The 21,992-nt window shown below is 37.6% G+C and overlaps 2 protein-coding genes across 2 annotated transcripts; one reads left to right on the forward strand and one right to left on the reverse strand.

The window, feature by feature from the left end:
* Positions 1–945: 945 nt before the first annotated feature.
* On the reverse strand, positions 946–6,856 carry smcr8a (Smith-Magenis syndrome chromosome region, candidate 8a). Its single transcript, XM_083524699.1, has 2 exons — positions 3,943–6,856; positions 946–2,938 (listed from the first exon to the last, which is right to left on the reverse strand). The coding sequence occupies exons 1-2, from the start codon at positions 6,114–6,116 to the stop codon at positions 2,485–2,487; spliced, it is 2,628 nt and encodes an 875-aa protein (XP_083380825.1). The 5' UTR covers positions 6,117–6,856; the 3' UTR covers positions 946–2,484.
* Positions 6,857–7,519: 663 nt separating this feature from the next.
* On the forward strand, positions 7,520–20,576 carry top3a (DNA topoisomerase III alpha). The gene is made up of 19 exons (XM_083524700.1): positions 7,520–8,342; positions 8,430–8,489; positions 8,590–8,663; positions 9,611–9,686; positions 9,776–9,884; positions 10,731–10,874; positions 10,965–11,135; positions 12,009–12,112; positions 12,228–12,302; positions 12,755–12,837; positions 12,933–13,140; positions 13,249–13,434; positions 13,535–13,664; positions 13,774–13,887; positions 14,506–14,671; positions 15,417–15,563; positions 16,241–16,363; positions 16,475–17,208; positions 20,290–20,576. Exons 1-19 carry the CDS (start codon positions 8,169–8,171, stop codon positions 20,442–20,444), a joined length of 3,033 nt encoding a protein of 1,010 aa, XP_083380826.1. The 5' UTR covers positions 7,520–8,168; the 3' UTR covers positions 20,445–20,576.
* Positions 20,577–21,992: the final 1,416 nt, after the last annotated feature.

The following is a 21,992-nucleotide window of genomic DNA, read 5'->3' on the forward strand; positions in this document are numbered from 1 at the left end:
AATAATTTCTACACTAAATGATAATGTTGTGCACATCTAATAACTTATGTGGCCATTACCTTTTCATTCAATTTAATGTGTTTTTAAGCACGGATATTATTCCTACTTTGTCAAGATACAGTAGATCTGAATGGTCATAAATCCCATAAGAGCAGAGAAGTGTTGTTTGGAAAAACTTTCGTGTGTGTGTGTGTGTGTGTGTGTGTGTGAAATCTTTTTCTATGAAAACATTATGAATATGAAATATGACATGGTTATAAGATGATAATATTATAATAAGCTTTATATGTTTATGTACTATATAACAGAGGGAGCATAGAAAATACTAATGTTAACAAATTCAGCAAGAGAACACAGGAGTCACATGACTGTATGATGCAGGACCTCCTTAGGATTAATTATGTAAGTTACCATTCAAAAATTTTTAGTAATTGCTTAATTCTATGCCCATGATTACATTTGGTACTACATATTATCATTATTAGACCAAATCATCTGAATACCTCTTTGGGGATTTGTGCAGCAGTGCGACAATCATGCTTATTCATGAAAACCTTTGGAGTCGTTCTAAGAGGAGACCTGTTGCATGTGTCATTTTTGGGCTACATTAATCAAGTGAATCTTACTATAACTTGTAGTTCATAAGGCTCAAAAAGATGCAATTATGGCCAATGATCAGAATCGGAGCTGGCTCAGCAGTAAGGCTTTATAAGTGGTGAAGGAAGTACACAAACCATGTACTTGAGTAAAAATCGAGATACATGAGGACTAGAAACATTACTTCAAAAAAAGTTATTTCAGTATATGTATATATATATATATATTACACACATATACACATACACACATAGACATACATACATACGTGTGTGTATATATATAATACATATACACACACATACATACATGTAATAGTCACAGTAAATGAACAACAGACAACTTGAATTTATAATGGTAAATTAGTTATATTTTAATGAACCTTTAAGGCAGAAATATAGTGGGCATCAAGTCAGTGCACTTGAGCAATGCCCCAAAATCACTTAAACATTCACAAATCAGTTTCAATAAAAACACAATGTCTCACTGCACCCCAGACAAATATCACAATACGTTTTATGTACTATTGTTATAGCAACACTCTTCCAAGTTTGTTTTAGACAGAAAGAAAATGATTAAAAGTAAAACCACAGCCACTGAAAACTTAAATACACAAAGCAATGGTATGGCTTGTTTACATTCATCAGAATGCAGATCACATACAGGCTATATTGAGACTTGTCTTCAGAGAATCTAGTGACACCAGATTACAAAAAAGAAAAGCAATATAGATCAAAATACAAATCAAAACTGGTGGCCATTAGAGAATCTTTTTTTGAACTTCATCTCCCATCATGCAGCAGCAAGCATGGTGGTAATTTTAACATACTGTTCATTTGAGTTGATTTGATTTGATTTGGGGTATCACCTCCATGTCCTTGTGTAACTTCTTACCATGACTGTGATTCTTAACTGGAATTATAAAGTGCCACTCCATCAAGTTACTCATGCTCACACTATTTGTACACAACACTAAGACATTATTATGCAACATATTTTATTAGACTTTATGAAAATCCATGTGCAAGTTATAAATGGGTGCTGCCATGTAATTTTGTTATGTTAATCTTCCAAACATGCAGGATGCCACCTAACAATTTTCCATTAAGTTCACATTTTTCCATGCAGATCGTTCTTTAACTTAGAACACAGTGGGGTAAAAACACATACAGTATGGCAGCTGTTTGCTTAACTTTTGCGTATATGCGAAGTCCGTGTTCAGATTCTGATCTTCACCGTACAGTACTTATATAGTGGGGGGATTTTAAAAGGTTAGTAACTTTTAATTATTTTACAGCATAAGCATCAAAAACTCTTGGACAGATTATTTACTGCTCTTACCACATCTGGATTTTCATCAAAATAATATGTAATAACATGAAAAATTGAGCACATGAGGCTAAAGAGCACATCTAAGGCAAAAAAAGAGCGACGCCATCAGTGGCGAAAATGCTATCTTACATTTTCACATTCTGGTTTAAATAGGTGAGGATAACAAAATGTCACGTATCCACCACCTATCAATAGTTGCGCACCAAGTCGTTTGTTCTTCTGAGTCGATTGCACTTTAAATCTGGACTGGCTCTAGAAAAGAAACGGAAAAAAACAACAACAACATCCAAATACTAGACCTTTATCTTTTAAACCCCGGGACTGCATGTTGTCGAGCTAGAGGTTAGACAACATCGGACACCTTCAAAAGCCTACCTGAAAGAGGCTACCCACAGCCTACATACTGGATTGTAAAGCAACCAAAAAAACATAAAAGGAAAAGGTTTTACCCAAATCAGATACATTCAATACATTTCTTGGTCTCCTGATTTTAGTAGAGGTGCCAGGGAAGCGAAACACTAACCATAAAACCAAAAAAGATCACATTCAGCATATTCAGATTTTGTACAAATAGCTGGTGGTATAACTAAAACTGAAGTTAGACTGGTTGACCCCTTTCAAAGGCCCCTGAAGGTAATGTTGCCTAATGAGCTCGCCCAAGAAACGGATTATTTTACTCTCCTCCTCAGTGAAGCCGAGCTGCAACAAGAAATTAGTCCTGCGCAGCACCACTGATTCGGCGTCCTGGTCTGTGCTGATGGGAAGGTGAAGGTGATGGCAGAATGTGTACAGGAAGGCCTTAGCTGTGAGCTGAGTTAATATGCTCTGCACGTGGAGAAAGTAAGTGCTGCCTCGCTTGATCTGTGTCCTGTGGTCTGCCATGTGACCCATTAGTGTTCCTTTGTAGGCTGGACATCGTAGAGTCTTGCTGTCACAGTCCAGGATGCCGATGTAGCGACTGTAGCGACTCAGGGAATGGAGCAAGCTGGAGCCAGCTGGAGAAACCACCCTGAGAAAAAGGTGAATAAATTGCATGATCATATTAATCTTAATAATAATAATAATTAAAAAAACAACAGTATATGATCAAACATTTGTGGACACGTCACCATCACGATCATATATTCTTGTTGAACATCCCAGTCCAGATTCTTTTCCTTTTGGTGTGAAATCATTCACTCGTCTGGGTGAATGTCTGTTCATTCAACTACAAGACATTTACTGAGATTAGGATGTGGTGCAGTCGGTGTTCCAGGTCATCCCAAAGGTGTTTAGTAGGGTTGAGGTCAGGGCCTACAAACTTCTCAAATCATGTCTTCATGGAGCTGGCAGTGTGTACATAATCACTGTGATGTAACAGGTTTGAGTTCTGAAGGGGAACTTTGTGGTAAAAGTCTGTCGAAGAACCACATTTGGGTAATGGCTCGGTGTCCACAAACTTTGGCCGTACAATGTCGAGTAAATAAAAATCTGTAGCTCTGGCAGCATTGTGTGTGTAATCATGGCTGCTATTCTACTGAGCATGAATATAAAGCTAATGACTGAGTCAGGAAAGACAACATAAAGAGATTAAATTGCTAATAATGATTGTTATAAAAAAAATTTTAAATGATAAAATTTTCCCAACGATTTGTAGATTGTTGAAAAAATATGTTGGTTACAAATCAATATTTCGCTCATATACCTTACATTAACGCAACCAACACGGTCTCCTATACTGCAACCCTGCACCTTGAATTTATTTGGAGTTTTATTATTCTCACTGCCTACATTTACATAGCCTGCACAAATCTGTAGTTATTATTTTATTTTCCTTTTTTTAATATATTAGTTCCTCATATTTTTATAGCACCAGCATGCCATGGCAAATTTCTGATTATATCTTGCACAACGTATCAAATAATAAAATGATTCAGTCAGAATTAAGGTTATGAACCAAAATGTCATTTGAGAACACCAATAATAATTACCGATGTTCAATTAACGTCAAATGTTCTGCTGAATAGATCATACCTCTGCAATCCAACGAGTTTCCATCTCTGAAGGTCACTCAGCTGAAACGATGTGGAAAGCCAGGGCTGCACGGTTTCGCCATACTTTCCGAGGTTCGGCACAAAAATCAGCAGGGCGTTCACCAGCTTCCTTACAGTGCCTTCGTCGGCTCCCAGCACCACCAGTGTTCTCCCACTTAGCAGGCAGAAGATGGCTTGCTGAGCAAAGGGGTACTGCCTGATAAATCGTAGAGCACTGTGCCCTGCCTTCTTCTTCTGCTTCAGCGTAATGAGACTGCCGTAGTCAAACGGTGAAGCTGCTCTGTCAGAGCTTGTCGAGGTGCTCATGTAACTGGCATTGTCAGAAATATCATCCATGTTCAGTTTAGCCATCTCCTCAGACAAGGAGATGGAGTTGAGTTCAGGAAGCATTAACCCCAAGCTTGGACTCGGCACAGTCGGAGTCGCCGCTCCCAATACGTATTCCACTTGCAGAGCAGGTTCCCTCTGAAGCAAGGAAAGAGGCTCATGCTTGACGACAGTGTCCTCACAAAGTTTTTGTGCTGGTTCAAGAAAAGGTTCTTCGTAGCTAAAACCTTCTTGCCCCATACAACACGCTGTATCCATTTGAACTAGAGACCCAGTTTCAAACACTTCAACATGATTTGGGTCTGATTCATGTTCTAATGAGGATGATGCCTCAGCAACAGCAGCGACGTTTCCTTGTTCCTCAGATGAGGTCATAGTACATGCCATGCTGGTGCCCCCCATTGGAAACCCATCAGGATTTCCCGGACTAAGGTTTATAAATGCCTCAATGCTCCGATCGCTGCTGAAACTCCCTTTCATTTCTGTGTCATTAGCGTCTTCAGAGGTTTCCTGCGTAACATCTGAGGTACTGGATTCTTGATTCACTTCGAGCGCCAGCTTATTTGGGCTTTTCTCAACTACCGTGTTGTAGGACTCAAGGATCATTGGCTCACTGGAGAAATTGGATGGAACATGACGTGTGGTATGGTTCGGGTCATAAAAACCCCTGGAGCTGCCAACCTCGTCATCATCTCGTTCCGGCTCAAAAAGAAAACTGGTGATCTTCTGTTTACTTACGAGAGCACGGTCAATCTGGCAGGTGTAAATAAAGCAAAGATTACCTCTGAATGTCTTTTCGATCGTGTTGAGTTGGTCCATGGTCTGGAAAAAAAAGTCTGATTCGCAGAGCTCTTCCAGGGTTTTCAAGCGTTTATCGAAACATTTCGCAGACTTGGCTTTAATAAGCTGGGGTATGTACAATGGGTGCTGATTACTGCCATCAGTCTCCACGGGTTTTTCCTCGTTTCCGGAATGATTAGAAGACAGTGCGTGGTCGAGCGTACTTGCGTCAGCTCTATTTTCTGGCTCACATAGCACCTGATCAGCATCTCTCCTTTTACTGTTAGGGTATGACGTGATCTGCCTCAGCAAATCTTTATGTTCGTAAATCGATTTTTCGACATTTGCCAGCTCGTTAGCTTTCTCAATAACCTGCGTGGAATAGCAGCCGCTGTTGGTTTTCTGCATCTCTGTCTCTTTGTGCAGAACGGATCTGGTGTATTCGAGGTCCCTCAGTTTCTTTTCCAGTTCATTCGCAAAGGCCTTCCTGTTCCCTGATTTTAAGCATTCGGAAGCCCTGGAAAAGCCAGACGAGAGCGGCTGGAACTGCTGCATGATCTTCCTCTCGTCTGCTGAAATGTAGGCCATGCAAAAAGGACGCACAAAGCCACGTGCCTCCAAATCGTAGAGGGTCAGGTGATGGACGTAGGCAAACGCCCCTTCCTTGGAGTCACCAAGGACAACTTTGGAGTCCTGGACAAAATTGAGCTTGGGGTAGCTCGTGCCTGGAGGATGCCCCACAAACGAAGCCTGGTAGTCCACAGACATGATGCGCAGGGAGAAATAATTGAGGTCGAACGTCCCACACACGTTGGGATCATCTGGAATTGTGAGTAATGGCTGTGGTCCGACCTGCTCCGAAAACTCTGAGATGAGGATGAAATCCTTGGAGAATTTTGCATAGGATGTTTTTAACCATGGATTGGCATTTGCATGAGGAAACAAAGGCACAGAAAACTCCTCTGGGAGCAAACACGGGTCTGTGTACGAATCTCCATAATCATCATCATCTTTGGTAAATGCCACCACGTCTGGGGAGCCGATCATGTTCTCGGAATGTTAGAAGCGACATTAGAGGAAATCTCCCACCACACCAGGACCAAAGGTGCAACCAGGCGGTAGATCCTACATCAGGTGGAGACACTTTGCTGTGGCCTAAGAGAAGCTTCAGAGGAAGGAAACCGAGACCCGAGAATCACACACCGAATCATCCTTACAGCACGACTACAGTATTCGCCTCACCATCAGACACCACACCGATCCGAGCTTCACTTTATCCATCACATCTCACATCTCAAACATCTCACATCCTTCCTGAATCAGCAGCGAGAATAAACATCATAATAAGGGGCGTACGAGAAATCACTACAGGTTACATGATTCGCATATCATATCCACGCCGAAAATTCTCTGATTTTCATATGAAGATCAGCTCATCGGAGCATTTTCCGGTTCGCACCCACGTGACAATTGTTCGCCCACCCGGAAGTCCACGATAAAATGAAAACACTGGTTAAATATAAAGGACGAGCGTTTTACAGTTGTACAGATCACCAAAAAAAGGTTCGTGTTTTGCTCATTAGACAGTAATATTAGTGATGAATTGTCGGGAGAGAGAAAAAGAAGAAGAAGGAAAAAGAAAACGCATAACCGAGTCCTCTATGGCAGTTTCACGGCAGTTTTACGACAGTTTTTTGACGGGTGCTGAAATTGGAACGTTCCTGCTGGAAACTGGAGATTCGAAATCCGAATCCTTCTGAATCACTCAGCGAACGGATCCGAGTCTCACGAGTCATTTGCCACGGAATTCCACTAGAGGGCACTCACTGAATCCTTACAATTTACCGAATCCCTCTTTAATCCCTCTTTATATTATATTATATTATATTATATTATATTATATTATATTATATTATATTATATTATATTATATTATATTATATTATATTCGAGTTTATATATCACTCGAACTAGAATAATGCATTTAAAATATTCAGTACATTTTAGAAGACATGTAATAGGGCTCTGAATTGACTGTAGTTATTTGTAGAGATAGTTCTTGAGTTGTTCAATAAAATCGTGGGTCTTTAAACTGTTTGTGTGGAACAAGAGAGAGTATTAAGGATTATTAAGTATCCTTATTGTTAAATAATGGTTATAGACACTAGTGTAAAAGCATCATTGTAAAGCATCCGAAAATAAAATATCTGAACTAAAATAAAGATACTACAATATAAATGGACCAGGTTCACAGTGCAAAGTCTCTTATAAATAGTCCAGGACAATGAGCAGTGTATTCAGCAGAAATAAGTCATCTAAGATGAACACGTTTGTACAGAGTTACAGATCAATATGTCTTTTTTAACCTCCACTCGGCACTTCACACTCCTATCCAGCTGGTGGCAGTATAATGCATTATAAATCTAGTTTGCCAACCGCCAAGAAACATTAGAAGAAGAAGCAGCATCCGCACCTGCGGAAAAAGCCAATGATACAAATGTTAATTAAATATTAAATTCGTCGTGAATGTGTGTGTGCGCGCATTTTACGTAAACTTATGTCTTGATGGAAAGTTCCGGTGCTATATTAGCTAGTTTACATGATATATGTATCCAAAATAAAATAAAATTATATTCAGATATTCATGGTGTATGGTGCCTGATTTTTTTTTTTACGATACGGGTTTTACGTTACGAAAAATCATATAAAAATATTTAGTCTAAATATAAATGTATATTGTTTAAATATAAATGCGTTGAACTATTTTGAAATACCTGAGAAACCGCGGAACCCCTCCTTTACGGCAGTTTTACGACAGTTTATGGCAGGCGCCGAATTTGGAAAGTTGTGTGTTTTTCTGAGGGAGCAGCGCCAACTGCTTGTATCACCTATATTGACTTTTTTTTTATTTTTTATTTTTTTATGTGTTTGTTTATTGTATCACTCTTACATTCTAGCAGTTCATTACTCCAAATTTGTGACATATTTGACAGACACTTAGCGTCTTTGCTACACTGATACCAGCGTGTGTTTGTTTTGACTGGGACGCTTCGCCATGGCCGGGTTTTACAGGCGCCTGCAGCGCTGCAGGTTACAGTGATGATTATTGTAAGAAGGTCTCTGTATCGACTGGCAGCTCGGAGTTGTATTTGTCGCTCGTTATTCGTCAGTATGATCAGAAGAACCCAGATTAAGAAGGTGCTTTGCGTCGCTGAGAAAAACGATGCAGCCAAAGGCATCGCTGAGATCATGTCCAACGGCAGATCAAGAAGAGTAAGTGTGCTCAGTGGTACATCAGAGTTCTGCTGCTGATGATGATGAGATGTTCACCAAGTGTGTCTTCCTTTTTCCACATAATAGAGAGAAGGATACTCAGTCTACAACAAGATCTATGAGTATGAATACAATCTATTTGGACAAGTAAGTTTTGTGTTATCTACATCCACCAAGTACAGGTCAATTGTTCCAACCAAACTAATCTGGTGTGTGTGTGTGTGTGTGTGTGTGTGTGTGATAACAGAATGTTACTGTATGTATGACGTCTGTCTCGGGGCACCTTCTAGGTCTTGAATTCAAAGCTCCATTTCAGAAGTGGTAAGTCCTCAGCATTTGTCTTAATAGATCTTAAATAAAGTGAGCACAGAGTTGAGTATAAAAGTTTGCATGTTTACTTGGTAAAAAAAAACATATTTGAAATACTACTTTGGAAGAATGTACATGTACCCTCAAACAAGACAACAAAGATTCATATTTTTTGAGAAAAACCAAAAGATATAAAATATAGAATAAAGCCTTTATCAGATTGGATTAAATTCTTGTCAGGATCAAGAGTAATTTTTTATTTTATAGATGCTTTGTCATAATTATATTTCCATCCAGATCAGATGTGTCTTTGATTATGTATGTCCACTTCTGAGAATGTTACAGGCCTGAATTACAGCAAATTCAAGTTATCCCAGATTCACATCTGTATGGTGTGATTGGATGAGCACATGAGACACACCTGGCTTGAGAGAAAATACAAATTTGTTAAAACTGCAGAATAGCAAATTTGTTATTCAGCTGCAGTTATTTGATTATGATTATGATAATTGTTTTTTTTTTTTTTTTTTTTTTTTTTTTTTTTTTTTTTTTTTAAAGACGAAGTGTACAATACATTTGTGAGTAAACTAAGAACTGTAAAATATAATACAATCTAAATAGGGCTTCTGGCAGTTCTAAAAAATATGATCAAATGTCAGTGATGTCGATAATAAATGGGTGTTTTGAATCTTTAAATTGAAAAGTGGAGATGGAAAAAAAAAAAAGGTTGACATTTACAGTTATGGCATTTGGAAGACGCTTTTATTCATTTTTTACGATTCATACACCTAAGCAGCTACGGGGTTACTGGCCTTGCTTTCATGTTTTGAAATCGAGCTCATGCGATTTGTTACATTCGATCAGGCAGTAAAGCTTTCAGCCCAACATTTTTGTATTAAACTGGTTTGCATTCAGCTGTTACGCTAAAATGGTCTCATATATATCGTGTTATGTAACAGGCACAGCTGTAATCCGGTCTTGCTGTTTGATGCTGAGGTGGAAAAGTATTGCCCTGAAAACTTTGTACCAATTAAGGTTTGAGTTTTTAATTTCTATTTAAATTCACCAACATTTTGGAAGCAATGCCTGGAAACATGTGTTTCAAAGTGTGTTTGTCTTTTTAGAGGACGTTGGAGAGAGAGGTGAGACAGTGCCAAGCGCTGGTCATCTGGACTGATTGTGATCGTGAGGGAGAAAACATAGGCTATGAGATCATTGATGTCTGCAAAGCAGGTGACGTCTTGTTTTGTTTTCTCAGCTTATTATTAATAGTAGGGCTGCAACAACCAATCGATAAAATCGACAATGAAATACAAATGCCGTTATTGATTAGTTTTCTGCTAAAGTTACGGGTTAGCATGATGTTAAGAGAACACAGGAGTACAGAATCAACTGGTATCAGGAACAATTGTGCGCCCCAAGGCATGTGAGCATTTTATATTAAAGGCAACTGAAACGCAAAGAAAACTGTGATGGATTCAATTAAAACAGTGCGAACAAACACTAAATCTAAAAGCAGCAAATAACTGCAGCAGTAAACAATATAATTGTAGTCACTGTCATGGTTTTCAGCTATGCTTATGCATTATTACACCAATGCATAATTTTTCCATTCTTTGTAATTAAACCTGTTAGCTTGCTGCGTTTCTTTGTTCCATTCTCTTTTTATATCACTTGTCTACTCCAACAGTAACTTCTGTTTTCAAACGTGATTTACTGCGACGTTCAAATGCTTGTTTTCAATGTTTGTAAATGTAATATATGCTCATATCATTTAATTATTATAGAAAATTACATTGATGATGTATTCTAGATGCTAATCGTCACAAATAATCAAAATGTGTTGTTGTTTTTAATTTTCAAAACAATGTTGTATTATATTTTTAAAGAATGGAGGTCAACTTGCCATCTGCAAAATATGACACAAATGTTGAGTTACAAATGTACAGACTGCTTTAATCGTCTGATTAATCGTTTTTCAAAATAATCATTAGTTGCAGCCAAAATAATAGTTTGATTTTCAGTCTTGTCATTCGTGGACTTGTTTCTGTGACACTGAAACTCTCTGTTCTCTTCTAGTCAAGCAAAACATTCAGGTGTTCCGTGCTCGTTTCTCCGAGATTACTCCCACTTCCATTAGGAGAGCCTGCGAGTCTCTAACTGAGCCAGACATCAACGTTAGTGATGCTGTCGATGTCAGACAAGAGCTGGATCTCCGCATTGGTAAGCATAAATATATGTAACCAATCCTTGTTTGCATATCAAAAGTCTTTCAGGTGATCAATACAGACAAATGATTTGACTGCCTTCCAGGAGCAGCATTTACAAGGTTCCAGACGTTGCGTTTGCAAAAGATCTTCCCGGACTCTCTATCAAATCAGCTGATCAGTTACGGAAGCTGTCAGTTTCCTACTCTGGGCTTTGTAGTGGAGAGGTTTAAAGCTATTCAAGCATTCATCTCTGAGAACTTCTTCAAAATTAAAGGTGTGATATTTTACCTACTATTGACTGCTAAATGGGATTTTTTTTTAAACTTGTCATTATAATGAGGGCACTGCATGGCAAAAAGTATGTGGATACATGATTAACACACCCACATATGGTTCTAAACCGAACTGTCCACAAACTCATAAGCACACAATTGTCCAAAAGGGCGTCTTTGTATGCTGTACAATTTCCTTTCAATGGAACTAAAAGACCAACGATATTCAAGCAGCCCCTGTACATAAAGCAAGTTCCAAAAAGACAGGTTTGAGAAGGTTGGATTGATAAAAACTACATCTAAACTTTTGTATAAACTTAAATACCAACTACATCTAAGATCTCCTCACTCAGCATCAGTGTTTAATCTCACTAATGCTCCTGCCTAGTGAGCGAATCTAGTGAAAAGCCTTTTCAGAAGAGTGGAGCTTTTTAATACCAGCTTAAGCATGGATTAAATATGGAATAAGATGTTTAACAAGCACACAAACTATATTCAGTTGTCTAAAAACGTTTGGCCGTACAGTATAGCATATTTTTTATCTTAGTGAAGTATACTGTGTTATCTCGCCTGAAGTGAATTATTTAAATATACAGTAAATCACACTTTGTAATTATACAAAGGTGATAGTTACATTGATAGCTTTTGGCAGATGCTCAAATCTAAAGCATGTTAAATAAAAACATGTCTAAAAAAGTTTTTTAAGGATGTAAGGGAGTAATATATTTTGACAAGCTGAGATGTATTTAATTTATATATATTTTTTATAAAAAAATGTATGAAATTGTAATTTTCTTAGATTGTTTATGTAGGTCTTTATTTGCCGCTGCAATAAACACTAAGTGTACATTGTGTGTTTTTTTGTTTTCTACCAGTTGTTCATGAACCTAATGAAGAGGAATCAGTTGAATTTAGCTGGAAAAGGCATCGCCTGTTCAGCCACACAGCTTGTCTTGTGCTTTATCAGATGTGCATGGAGGTTAGCGACATCTAGTGGCTGATTTTTTATTGTGTAACTAACACTCGATTGCATCATGGCAGTTATAGGGGTCTTATAAAATGTCATGCAAGTTTACTGGTAATGTTTTTTTCAGGACCCCATAGCAAGAGTGCTTTCTGTAACAAGTAAACCAAAAAGCAAATGGCGTCCATTGCCCCTTGACACTGTGGTAAGTAATCAAACAATTATTTAAATATATAATTTAATATATAAGAATACATTTATAATAATAGAAAAGGAGAAGCTTAAAGGCATTTATTATAAATGTATTGGTATCATGTACAAGTTCATTTAGATAAAATCTGATTAAGGATAATGTAGCCAACGAGTATTAAATTTGTATTCAGGACTTTCAGATAAAGTGAAATGATGGTAATGACCAATTACATTAATTTATTAATATAAATACATTGAAATAATAAAAAAATTTATTATGATGTTTTACCTAAGTAGGTTTTAGTTTTTAAAAAAGTATTTTAATATAATTAAAGTAATAATAAAAAAAAAATGTTGATTTATTTCATTATTCTTATTTCTTAGTGTTGATGGCTCTATTAGTTTTTATAATTGTTTAAAAGAGGAAAATAATCAGGTGTGTATATCATGCTTTCTTCTACTCAGGAACTTGAAAAATTGGCTTCAAGGAAATTGAAGATAAGTGCCAAAGAGACAATGAAAATAGCTGAGAAGCTCTACACAAAAGGGTATGAGTCTAATCAACAGTTTTTTTTTTTGTTCTTCTTTTTCTCATCCTAGAGCCCTGGGTGTTGGACAAACTAATACTTCTTGTTTATTCCAGGTTTATCAGTTACCCTCGTACTGAGACCAACATGTTTCCAATAAACCTGAACTTGGTCCCGCATGTCGAGCAGCAGACTCAGGACAACGATTGGGGGGCTTTTGCTCAAGGTATTTTAGAAAGTGGTGGGCCAACACCTCGAAACGGAATTAAATCAGACCAGGCCCATCCCCCCATTCACCCCACTAAATACACAAATAGTCTACAGGTGGGTTTCATTTAGCAAAATACACGAGTGCTAAATCGAATTAATTCTTTAAAAAATATATAAGTGGTTCCTTTAACTGAAATTAATTAGTGTATTTCTCTTCTATAGGGAAATGAGAAACGGCTGTACGAGTTTATCGTTCGTCACTTCCTGGCTTGTTGCTCCAAGGATGCACAGGGCCAGGAGGTGACTGTAGAAATTGACATAGCTGAAGAAAAGTTCTCTGCAAGCGGACTGACGATTATTGCTCGTAACTACCTCGAAGTTTACCCGTACGACAAGTGGTACAATAAGGTAACTGCCAGAATTGCCATTTGTTAATAATTTGTTAATCACTATATGTTTTTGTTCTACTCAATCAGAGATATTTCTATTTTTCATTATTGTTTTGCAGGTTATTCCATTATATACACCTGAAACAACATTCCAGCCAACCGCTATTGAGATGGTGGAAGGACAGACCAGCCCACCTCAGCTTCTCACTGAGGCTGATCTGATTTCTCTGATGGAGAAACATGGCATCGGTACAGTATTTAGTTAATAGGTTTGACTTTTTGATACCCTGTTTTTTTTTTTTTTTAACAGGAAAAAAAAATTAACATTCGTTGTTTGTTGTTATTGTTGGCTTTTTAGGCACAGACGCAACTCATGCTGAACACATTGAGACTATTAAAAGTCGCATGTACGTGGGCATGACTGATGACCAGAGGTTCCTTCCTGGAGAGCTTGGGATGGGACTCGTTGAAGGTACAAAAACTCAAACAAGAAGTCCTTCAGTGTGTTTAAATCATGAATCTTTATTTAATTTCTGGGGTGTCAAATAATCAATGGAATGATGGTAAATAGAATACTACAGTGTCAGACTGAAGCCAGATTTTTATAAATTTTTATAAAGAAAAGATTTTCATCTTGTAATCATATTATCCATGTAATCTATAATATAATCTTTGGTTACTTTCTAAATCTGTGTGTTTGAACAAACATTTTAAAGGAGAAAAGAATTGCCTCAAACTATAAAAAAGAAAAGAAAAGAAAAGAAAAAGAACTGTAAAATGACTCATCAAAAAAGGATCTTATATTTATAATCTATAAGCTTTAATGAAAGCCTTTTTTGTCCTCGAGTCATGCTTAAAAAAATATAGGTATCTGTAAATATAGGTGCTTTTATGTTTGTCCAGCTGAGCTTCTTTGATGTGTGAGCGCTTATTAACTAAACGTATAGACTGTTTATGTGGTCATTAGACACGTACTATATAAATCTAGTTTTCATTTATTGTTGTTGTAATATTATCATATTTAATAAAAAAAAAAAAAAAAAACGAATATAAGCTATATTGTTGTTAATTTAATGAAACTGTGTTCCAGGGTACAATTCAATGGGCTATGAAATGTCTAAGCCGGACCTGAGGGCAGAGCTGGAGGCAGACCTGAAGCTTGTGTCTGAGGGGCGAAAGGACAAAGCATCTGTCCTCAGACATCATGTGGCAAAATACAAGACAGTGTTTATAGAGTCTGTCAGGAAAGCAAAGAAGTAAGTTCCTCTGTTCTTTAGAATATCACAAATGCTTTTCCAGGTTCTTGCTAAGAGCTATGCAATTGAAAAAGAGTAGAATATCTTGTTAAAATGATGTAAACCCAAGAAAAACATAAGTAAGGATTTAGGAACGAGGATGGGAAATCGTGTGTGTGTAAGTTGCATTTAAGGTGGGGGTGCAAGAGGGCAAAGGGAGATTTGGACAAAAAGTCCCTGAGACACTTATAACACTTAATTAGAATAATGATCTTCTAAGTACTGTGTGGATTTCTTTTCTTTTCTCCCCTTCATATCATGTCAAAATATTTTCTTATTTCTCACTTCACTTAAACAAATTTTACCTAATTAAACTTTTAGATTTTTGTCCTTTGCAGGTTATGTTGATGTTTTTTTTTTATTGGCATTCAGGTGCAAGTTATAATAACTTTCACTTCTGTTTTTTTTTCTATATTTACTGGCGCTTGTAGCTTTCTGTGAGGTTTTTCCTTTGCTGGAGTTGTAATTGGCACCACATTTACACATAATTTGAGCTCTGTGGTCGACTGACATTTAGGATCTATGTTAAGGTATCTTTTTTTAAAAGCAAAAATCTGCTGAAACTAGATTTGATTCATCATGAAAACAGAAACAAATAAACCATTATTTCTTTCAGCAATGCTTTGAATACATGTTGCTCACACTTTTTACAGCATGTGTTGCATTTAAACAACTTTTTATTTAGTTTTTTTTCCCTCCTCCTCAGGTTAGATGAGGCTTTGTCTAATTATTTAGGCCAGGCCCAAGAGTATACAGAGCAAGAACAACAGGAATTGGAGATGCCACTCCCGGTGCGAAAGTGCCCACAGTGCAGCCGGGACATGGTTTTGAAGAAGAAGAAGGACAGCACAGGGTAAGCCATTATGTGAATTTAGGTAAAAAAATAAAACACGGGGCATGCTGCTAAAGGAAATATGATCTTCACTGGAACATTGTTCTACCTCCTCGAATTGTCCTATAAGTATTTTATTCCTCTTTTACCACAGCAATTGAGCAAACATTGCGTTTTAATTTGCATCACAAATACAACATAGTGTTTAACCTTTTATTTGTAACATCTCTGAGACTAGTTAGTTCCTCTTCTCACTTGTGCCTATATTTTGTGGTTCTCAGAAAATATTGTTAACAGGGTGAAGGCTTATTCCTCTGAAGATTATTCTGTGACCGAAAATTTATTGATACACATATCGCCTTTTAAAACTGCTGAATTCAATGTCTGCTTACTGAAAGATTCCCATACCAAGAATTATACATTATGTTCAATAACAACACATTTGTTTGTGTTTATTATTAGATTATGCAGGGTGTGCTTTACAAGGATCAGTGACTGAGTTTGTATTCTAGAGATAATAATGTTTTAGAGCTATTGTTAATTCTTAAAAAATATAAACACCTTCTGGTTTAATAATTCAACAGTGGTTTAAAGTTTTTTAAAGTGAGATTTAACTGGAACTGCATATGAGCTCAGCATATCTCTGTCTTTGCTCATTGTGTTATTTCCTTTGTTGTCACCCTTCATATCATTTGTAGGAAGTTTCTTTCATGCATGGGCTACCCGAGCTGCAAGGCAGCAGTATGGTTTCCAGACACAGTGCTGGAGGTCAGCAGAGATGACAGCATCTGTCCAGTGTGTCACCCACATCCTGTCCACATGTAAGAAACTAGAACTGTAGTTCCTTTTCTGTAACTGGAAAGCATTTGCTGAAATAATGAGTCATATATATAGCAAAATATAACCAAATACACCCTCAATTCTTTTTCCAGGCTAAAGTTCAAGTTCAAGAGGGGAAGTCTACCTCCAGGGATGCCTCTTGAGTTTGTCGGGTGTATTGGTGGCTGTGATGAGACTCTGAGAGAGGTCCTAAATTTAAAGTATCTCCGTGGAGGAGGAGGGGGAGATTCCAGCACTCAGGTTAATCACAGATCAGCAGCACACCAGTCTGAACGTCCAGTAAACAATTCATCACTTCAGTCCAGGTCTGAGAACAGAGCACCACCTCAAAGACCAAGAGCAGACAGCAGCAGACCCACTCCACCCAGCACTATACCTGCATGGTCCACAGAGCCATCGCAGTCTATCCAGAACAGTGTAATGTGTAACTGTAGTCAGGATGCACTTCTCCTTACAGTACGTAAAGAGGGTCCCAACCAAGGTCGTCAATTCTACAAGTGTAATACGGGGAACTGTACGTTCTTTCTGTGGGCTGAACAGCAGAACGACCAGAATGGGTCAGCAGGAAGGATCGGGTCAGCGGGACAATCAGGCTCACAACCTCCCAGGCCTTCTCTTGGTTTTGGAAATACACCTCAGCAGAGGCAGGGCAGTAGAGGATCAGGGGGAGGTGGAGAAGAGACAGTGTGTACCTGTAACATACCTGCAGTCACGAGGACCGTCATGAAAGACGGTCCAAACAAGGGCAGAGTGTTCCTCACCTGTAGCAAACCACGGGATCAGCAGTGTGGCTTCTTTCAGTGGGTGGATGAGAACGTTGCTCCTGGTAAATAACAATTCCTAATTACACCACATCACAGTCTGGCAATATATATTATTTTGGTTATAACACATTTTATATTATTTATACATGGTATTTTGGGTTTCTCTAGTGATTCATCCAAAATAATGGTTAAAAAAATATTTCATCCATTAAATTTTAACCGTCCTGAACATAAAAATACTGTAAGACCTAAAATAAATATAGAACTTAAATCCTATAACATGAGGCAAATACAGTGAGGAAAATAAGTATTTGAACACCCTGCTATTTTGCAAGTTCTCCCACTTAGAAATCATGAAGGGGTCTGAAATTGTCATCGTAGGTGCATGTCCACTGTGAGAGACATAATCTAAAAAAAAAAAAATCTAGAAATCACAATATATGATTTTTTTAACTATTTATTTGTATGATACAGCTGCAAATAAGTATTTAAACACCTGAGAAAGTCAATGTTAATATTTGGTACAGTAGCCTTTGTTTGCAATTACAGAGGTCAAATATTACCTGTAGTTTTTCCACCAGGTTTGCTCAAACTGCAGGAGGGATTTTGGCCCACTCCTCCACACAGATCTTCTCTAGATCAGTCAGGTTTCTGGCCTGTCGCTGAGAAACACAGAGTTTGAGCTCCCTCCAAAGATTCTCTATTGGGTTTAGGGCTGGAGACTGGCTAGGCAACCCCAGAACCTTGATATGCTTCTTACAGAGCCACTCCTTGGTTATCCTGGCTGTGTGCTTCGGGTCATTGTCATGTTGGAAGACCCAGCCTTGACCCATCTTCAATGCTCTAACTGAGGGAAGGAGGTTGTTCCCCAAAATCTCGCAATACATGGCCCCGGTCATCCTCTCCTTAATACAGTGCAGTCGCCCTGTTCCATGTGCATAAAAACACCCCCAAAGCATGATGCTACCACCCCCATGCTTCACAGTAGGGATGGTGTTCTTGGGATGGTACTCATCATTCTTCTTCCTCCAAACACGTTTAGTGGAATTATGACCCAAAAGTTCTATTTTGGTCTCATCTGACCACATGACTTTCTCCCATGACTCTTCTGGATCATCCAAATGGTCATTGGCAAACTTAAGACGTGCCTGGACATGTGCTGGTTGAGCAGGGGAACCTTCCGTGCCATGCATGATTTCAAACCATGACGTCTTAGTGTATTACCAACAGTAATCTTGGAAACGGTGGTCCCAGCTCTTTTCAGGTCATTGACCAGCTCCTTCCGTGTAGTTCTGGGCTGATTTCTCACCTTCCTTAGGATCATTGAGACCCCACGAGGTGAGATCTTGCATGGAGCCCCAGTCCGAGGGAGATTGACAGTCATGTTTAGCTTCTTCCATTTTCTAATGATTGCTCCAACAGTGGACCTTTTTTCACCAAGCTGCTTGGCAATTTCCCCGTAGCTCTTTCCAGCCTTGTGGAGGTGTACAATTTTGTCTCTAGTGTCTTTGGACAGCTCTTTGGTCTTGGCCATGTTAGTAGTTGGATTCTTACTGATTGTATGGGGTGGACAGGTGTCTTTATGCAGCTAACGACCTCAAACAGGTGCATCTAATTTAGGATAATAAATGTAGTGGAGGTGGACATTTTAAAGGCAGACTAACAGGTCTTTGAGGGTCAGAATTCTAGCTGATAGACAGGTGTTCAAATACTTATTTGCAGCTGTATCATACAAATAAATAGTTTAAAAATCATATATTGTGATTTCTGGATAATTTTTTTTTATTATTATGTCTCTCATAGTGGACATGCACCTACGATGACAATTTCAGACCCCTCCATGATTTCTGAGTGGGAGAACATGCAAAATAGCAGGGTGTTCAAATACTTATTTTCCTCACTTTAAATGCTGCATTAATATTTTCTATTAGATTGTTGCATAATCAGTCACACACATAGACAAAAGAATTAAATATGAATGACTGCACTTCTGATGAATCCCAATCTCATTTGCAGGTTATATAAACTAAAAAAAATCCTGGTTTGACTTGAACGTGCCTCGTATGTCAATTATACAAATAAATGAAAAATGCAATTACAATTTTTATAAAAATGGTCTTTTACAGTTAAAATGTAGTCAAATGTCCTGGTATATTTAGATACAATTCCTGTCACAGACTTTGTAGACTCTCCAGATAAGAGCTTAGTGATTACTCTTATAGGCAAATGTACCCATCATTTACCTGAACTGCTAATGAGCTAATAAAAACCCACATTTGCAAATTACAAGATAAACCATATGATTTCCATTTTTGTCTTGGGTTACCATATCTATTTATCCAATCATTTAATAATAATTGATTAAGATGATTTATATTGTCATTGTTTAGCAGCTTAGGACTGTATACTACACTTTCTATAATACTTTATAGAATTCTATTGTTGATGATTTTATATAACTGCAAATCAAGCATCTTTTTTTAGTCTTTTTTTTGTTGTTGTTAAACAATCCAACCAGACCTAATTGTTTAGACACTGCAGCAATTGAATTTAGCAATAATATATGTGTGCACTGATTACGATCAGATTTTACTATCACAACTTTGCAAAGAGGCTTTTACACCAGTTCACAAAATACATTTGGAAACATGATTTGTAATTCCGATAAAGACGTGTAATTTAAAAGGATACAATACATTAGATAAACAGATAAAATCTTAATAAATGAAACATGGCAGCAGTGTAAATTATTTTTGCTCAGCAGCAAAGGTTGTGCTCAGTTTTCTAGCTTTTTAACTTTTAAAAGTGGGCTGTCGCAAAGGATGGACTTTCACAAAGAAACAACAATAAAGTTTCTTTTCGGCTTCTCCCGTTAGGGGTCGCCACAGCGGATCCTCCGCACGTTTGATTTGGCACATGTTTTACGCTGGATGCCCTTCCTAACGCAACCCTCCCCAATTTATCCGGGCTTGGGACCGGCACTAAGAGTACAATAATGCCTATATAATGCATATGAAAAGATTTGCTTTCATTTTCAGTTTTTATGCGCCACACAGGAAAAATATATATAGCAATAAAGCTGCTAAAGTTGACATGCATTGTCATCATAATTTGTACTTATCATTTTCCTGTCACTCTCCCAGCTGCTCCAGGGAATGCAAGAGGAAACAACAGCAAATGGGCTGCTAAGAAGAGTGAAGCCCCTGTAAGCAAAGCTTCTGCTCCTAAAAGGCCAAGGACTTGTGGAATTTGCCATCAGCCGGGACACACACGCACCACCTGTCCTCAGGGCCACTGAGACGGCAACAAATGGTGCTCTCTGAAAATGATTGTTTATGTACATTCTGTCAATTGAACAAATTAGCGTTTTTCTTGTTATTTTTTACTTTTTACTATCTATCCTTGTACAAAATAAAAACGCACATGTGTACGAATTGCTTTGTTTCTTATTCATATGCTATTTACCTATATGGAAAATTCCAGTAAGATTGACTAAAACGAGGCCGTAATAGTTATACCCATAACAGAAATAACTGAAGGCTGCAAATACTATTTGATTCAGAGAAAACTGTTTACTAAAGGAGAGAAATTAAAAAACTTAATTTATTTTAAACTGTATTGTGGAAAGGGATAAGCACCTATTAATGTGCCACACTCAAAATTCTTTCAACTGGCTCATCTCTCATGTCTTAGATCTGTAATCAGCACCTGATAACGATGAGGTTCTCTTTTAATGTTTATCAGCCATGAAACTTTGTACACTTTGTATGCTTCATAGCACTTTTGGATAAAATCCATCACAAATATAAATGGCTTGATGCATATTTTCTAAAGAAAAAAAGAAAGAAAACTGCTGCAATTAGTACTTTCAGATGCCCAAATATTTTAATTAGTGACGTGGTGTGGAATTGAAAAATGAAAGATGGGCAAGCAATGGGTAGATGGAAAGAATAAAGGGGGAAAATAAGACAAAGAATGTGAAATCTATTAGACAGATGGAAGGAATCATGTTTATTTCTTTTTAGTGGGCTTATGATTGTATGTATGTTTTGAGTACATTAAGTGGTGAAATACATTTATAAAACCTATTTACTGAAATATTACCCATCACTGCATAGTTTTCTTCTCTTGCCCATCGACATCAATATTTATATTCGGTATAATCTTTAGTGGTGCATAATATTTATTTTATTAATTACATTTTTTATTATTTAGTATCATTTCTTTTTCATTGTTGCTGTCTGAATAGATGAGATTTTAAATAAGACATTTCCTGTTTTCATTACTAATACAAAAGGTATATTTTTTCCACATCACGGATGATCAAAACTGCAAGAAAAGAAGCTCTTGCTCTTATGGTGTTAAGATCTGTCCTGTCTGGTATCCCTTACCAATAACAACCTTTTATTTTAATTAAGTCATTTTTTGTAACTTCTCATATACGCAAATATCCTTGTTCAACATCTTATTCAAAATGGATTCCTCTTCAACCCTACTGAGAAGGCTGTCTTTCTAGCTTTCTGTGACTGTGAGGATTGTGTTCATTCAGCTACAAGACCATGACTGAGATCAGGCACTGATGTTGAGTGTGCAGGTGTAATCAGTGTTCCAGTTCATCACAGAGTTGAGGTTCTTAGGTTTCATCCTTCTCAAAACTGATTCTGTCAGTGTGCAGCTTGTATAGCAGTACAGCTTTACTGTCCTCTAAAAATAACTCAACATACAGCCATTATTGTCAACATAGCTGGCAATAAATGTGAGAACACACAAGTGATAACAGCTGTGTGTCGTTGCACAGTCACATGTCCTATTCATCATGTTCATGTTTTTGTCTGCTTGACAGGAC

Source organism: Silurus aristotelis (assembly GCF_946808225.1).
Source record: "Silurus aristotelis genome assembly, chromosome: 21".
In the NCBI taxonomy this organism is placed as follows: Eukaryota; Metazoa; Chordata; class Actinopteri; order Siluriformes; family Siluridae; genus Silurus; species Silurus aristotelis.

Bases quoted from the DNA above. Each gene is read 5' to 3' on its own strand.
- smcr8a (XM_083524699.1), bottom strand. From the start codon at position 6,116: ATGATCGGCTCCCCAGACGTGGTGGCATTTACCAAAGATGATGATGAT. The intron at 2,939-3,942 runs GTATGATCTATT...CCTTTTTCTCAG, and splicing joins AAACTCGTTGGATTGCAGAG to GGTGGTTTCTCCAGCTGGCT.
- top3a (XM_083524700.1), top strand. From the start codon at position 8,169: ATGATTATTGTAAGAAGGTCTCTGTATCGACTGGCAGCTCGGAGTTGT. The intron at 12,113-12,227 runs GTTAGCGACATC...TGTTTTTTTCAG, and splicing joins TTTATCAGATGTGCATGGAG to GACCCCATAGCAAGAGTGCT. The intron at 15,564-16,240 runs GTAAGCCATTAT...TATCATTTGTAG, and splicing joins AAGAAGAAGGACAGCACAGG to GAAGTTTCTTTCATGCATGG.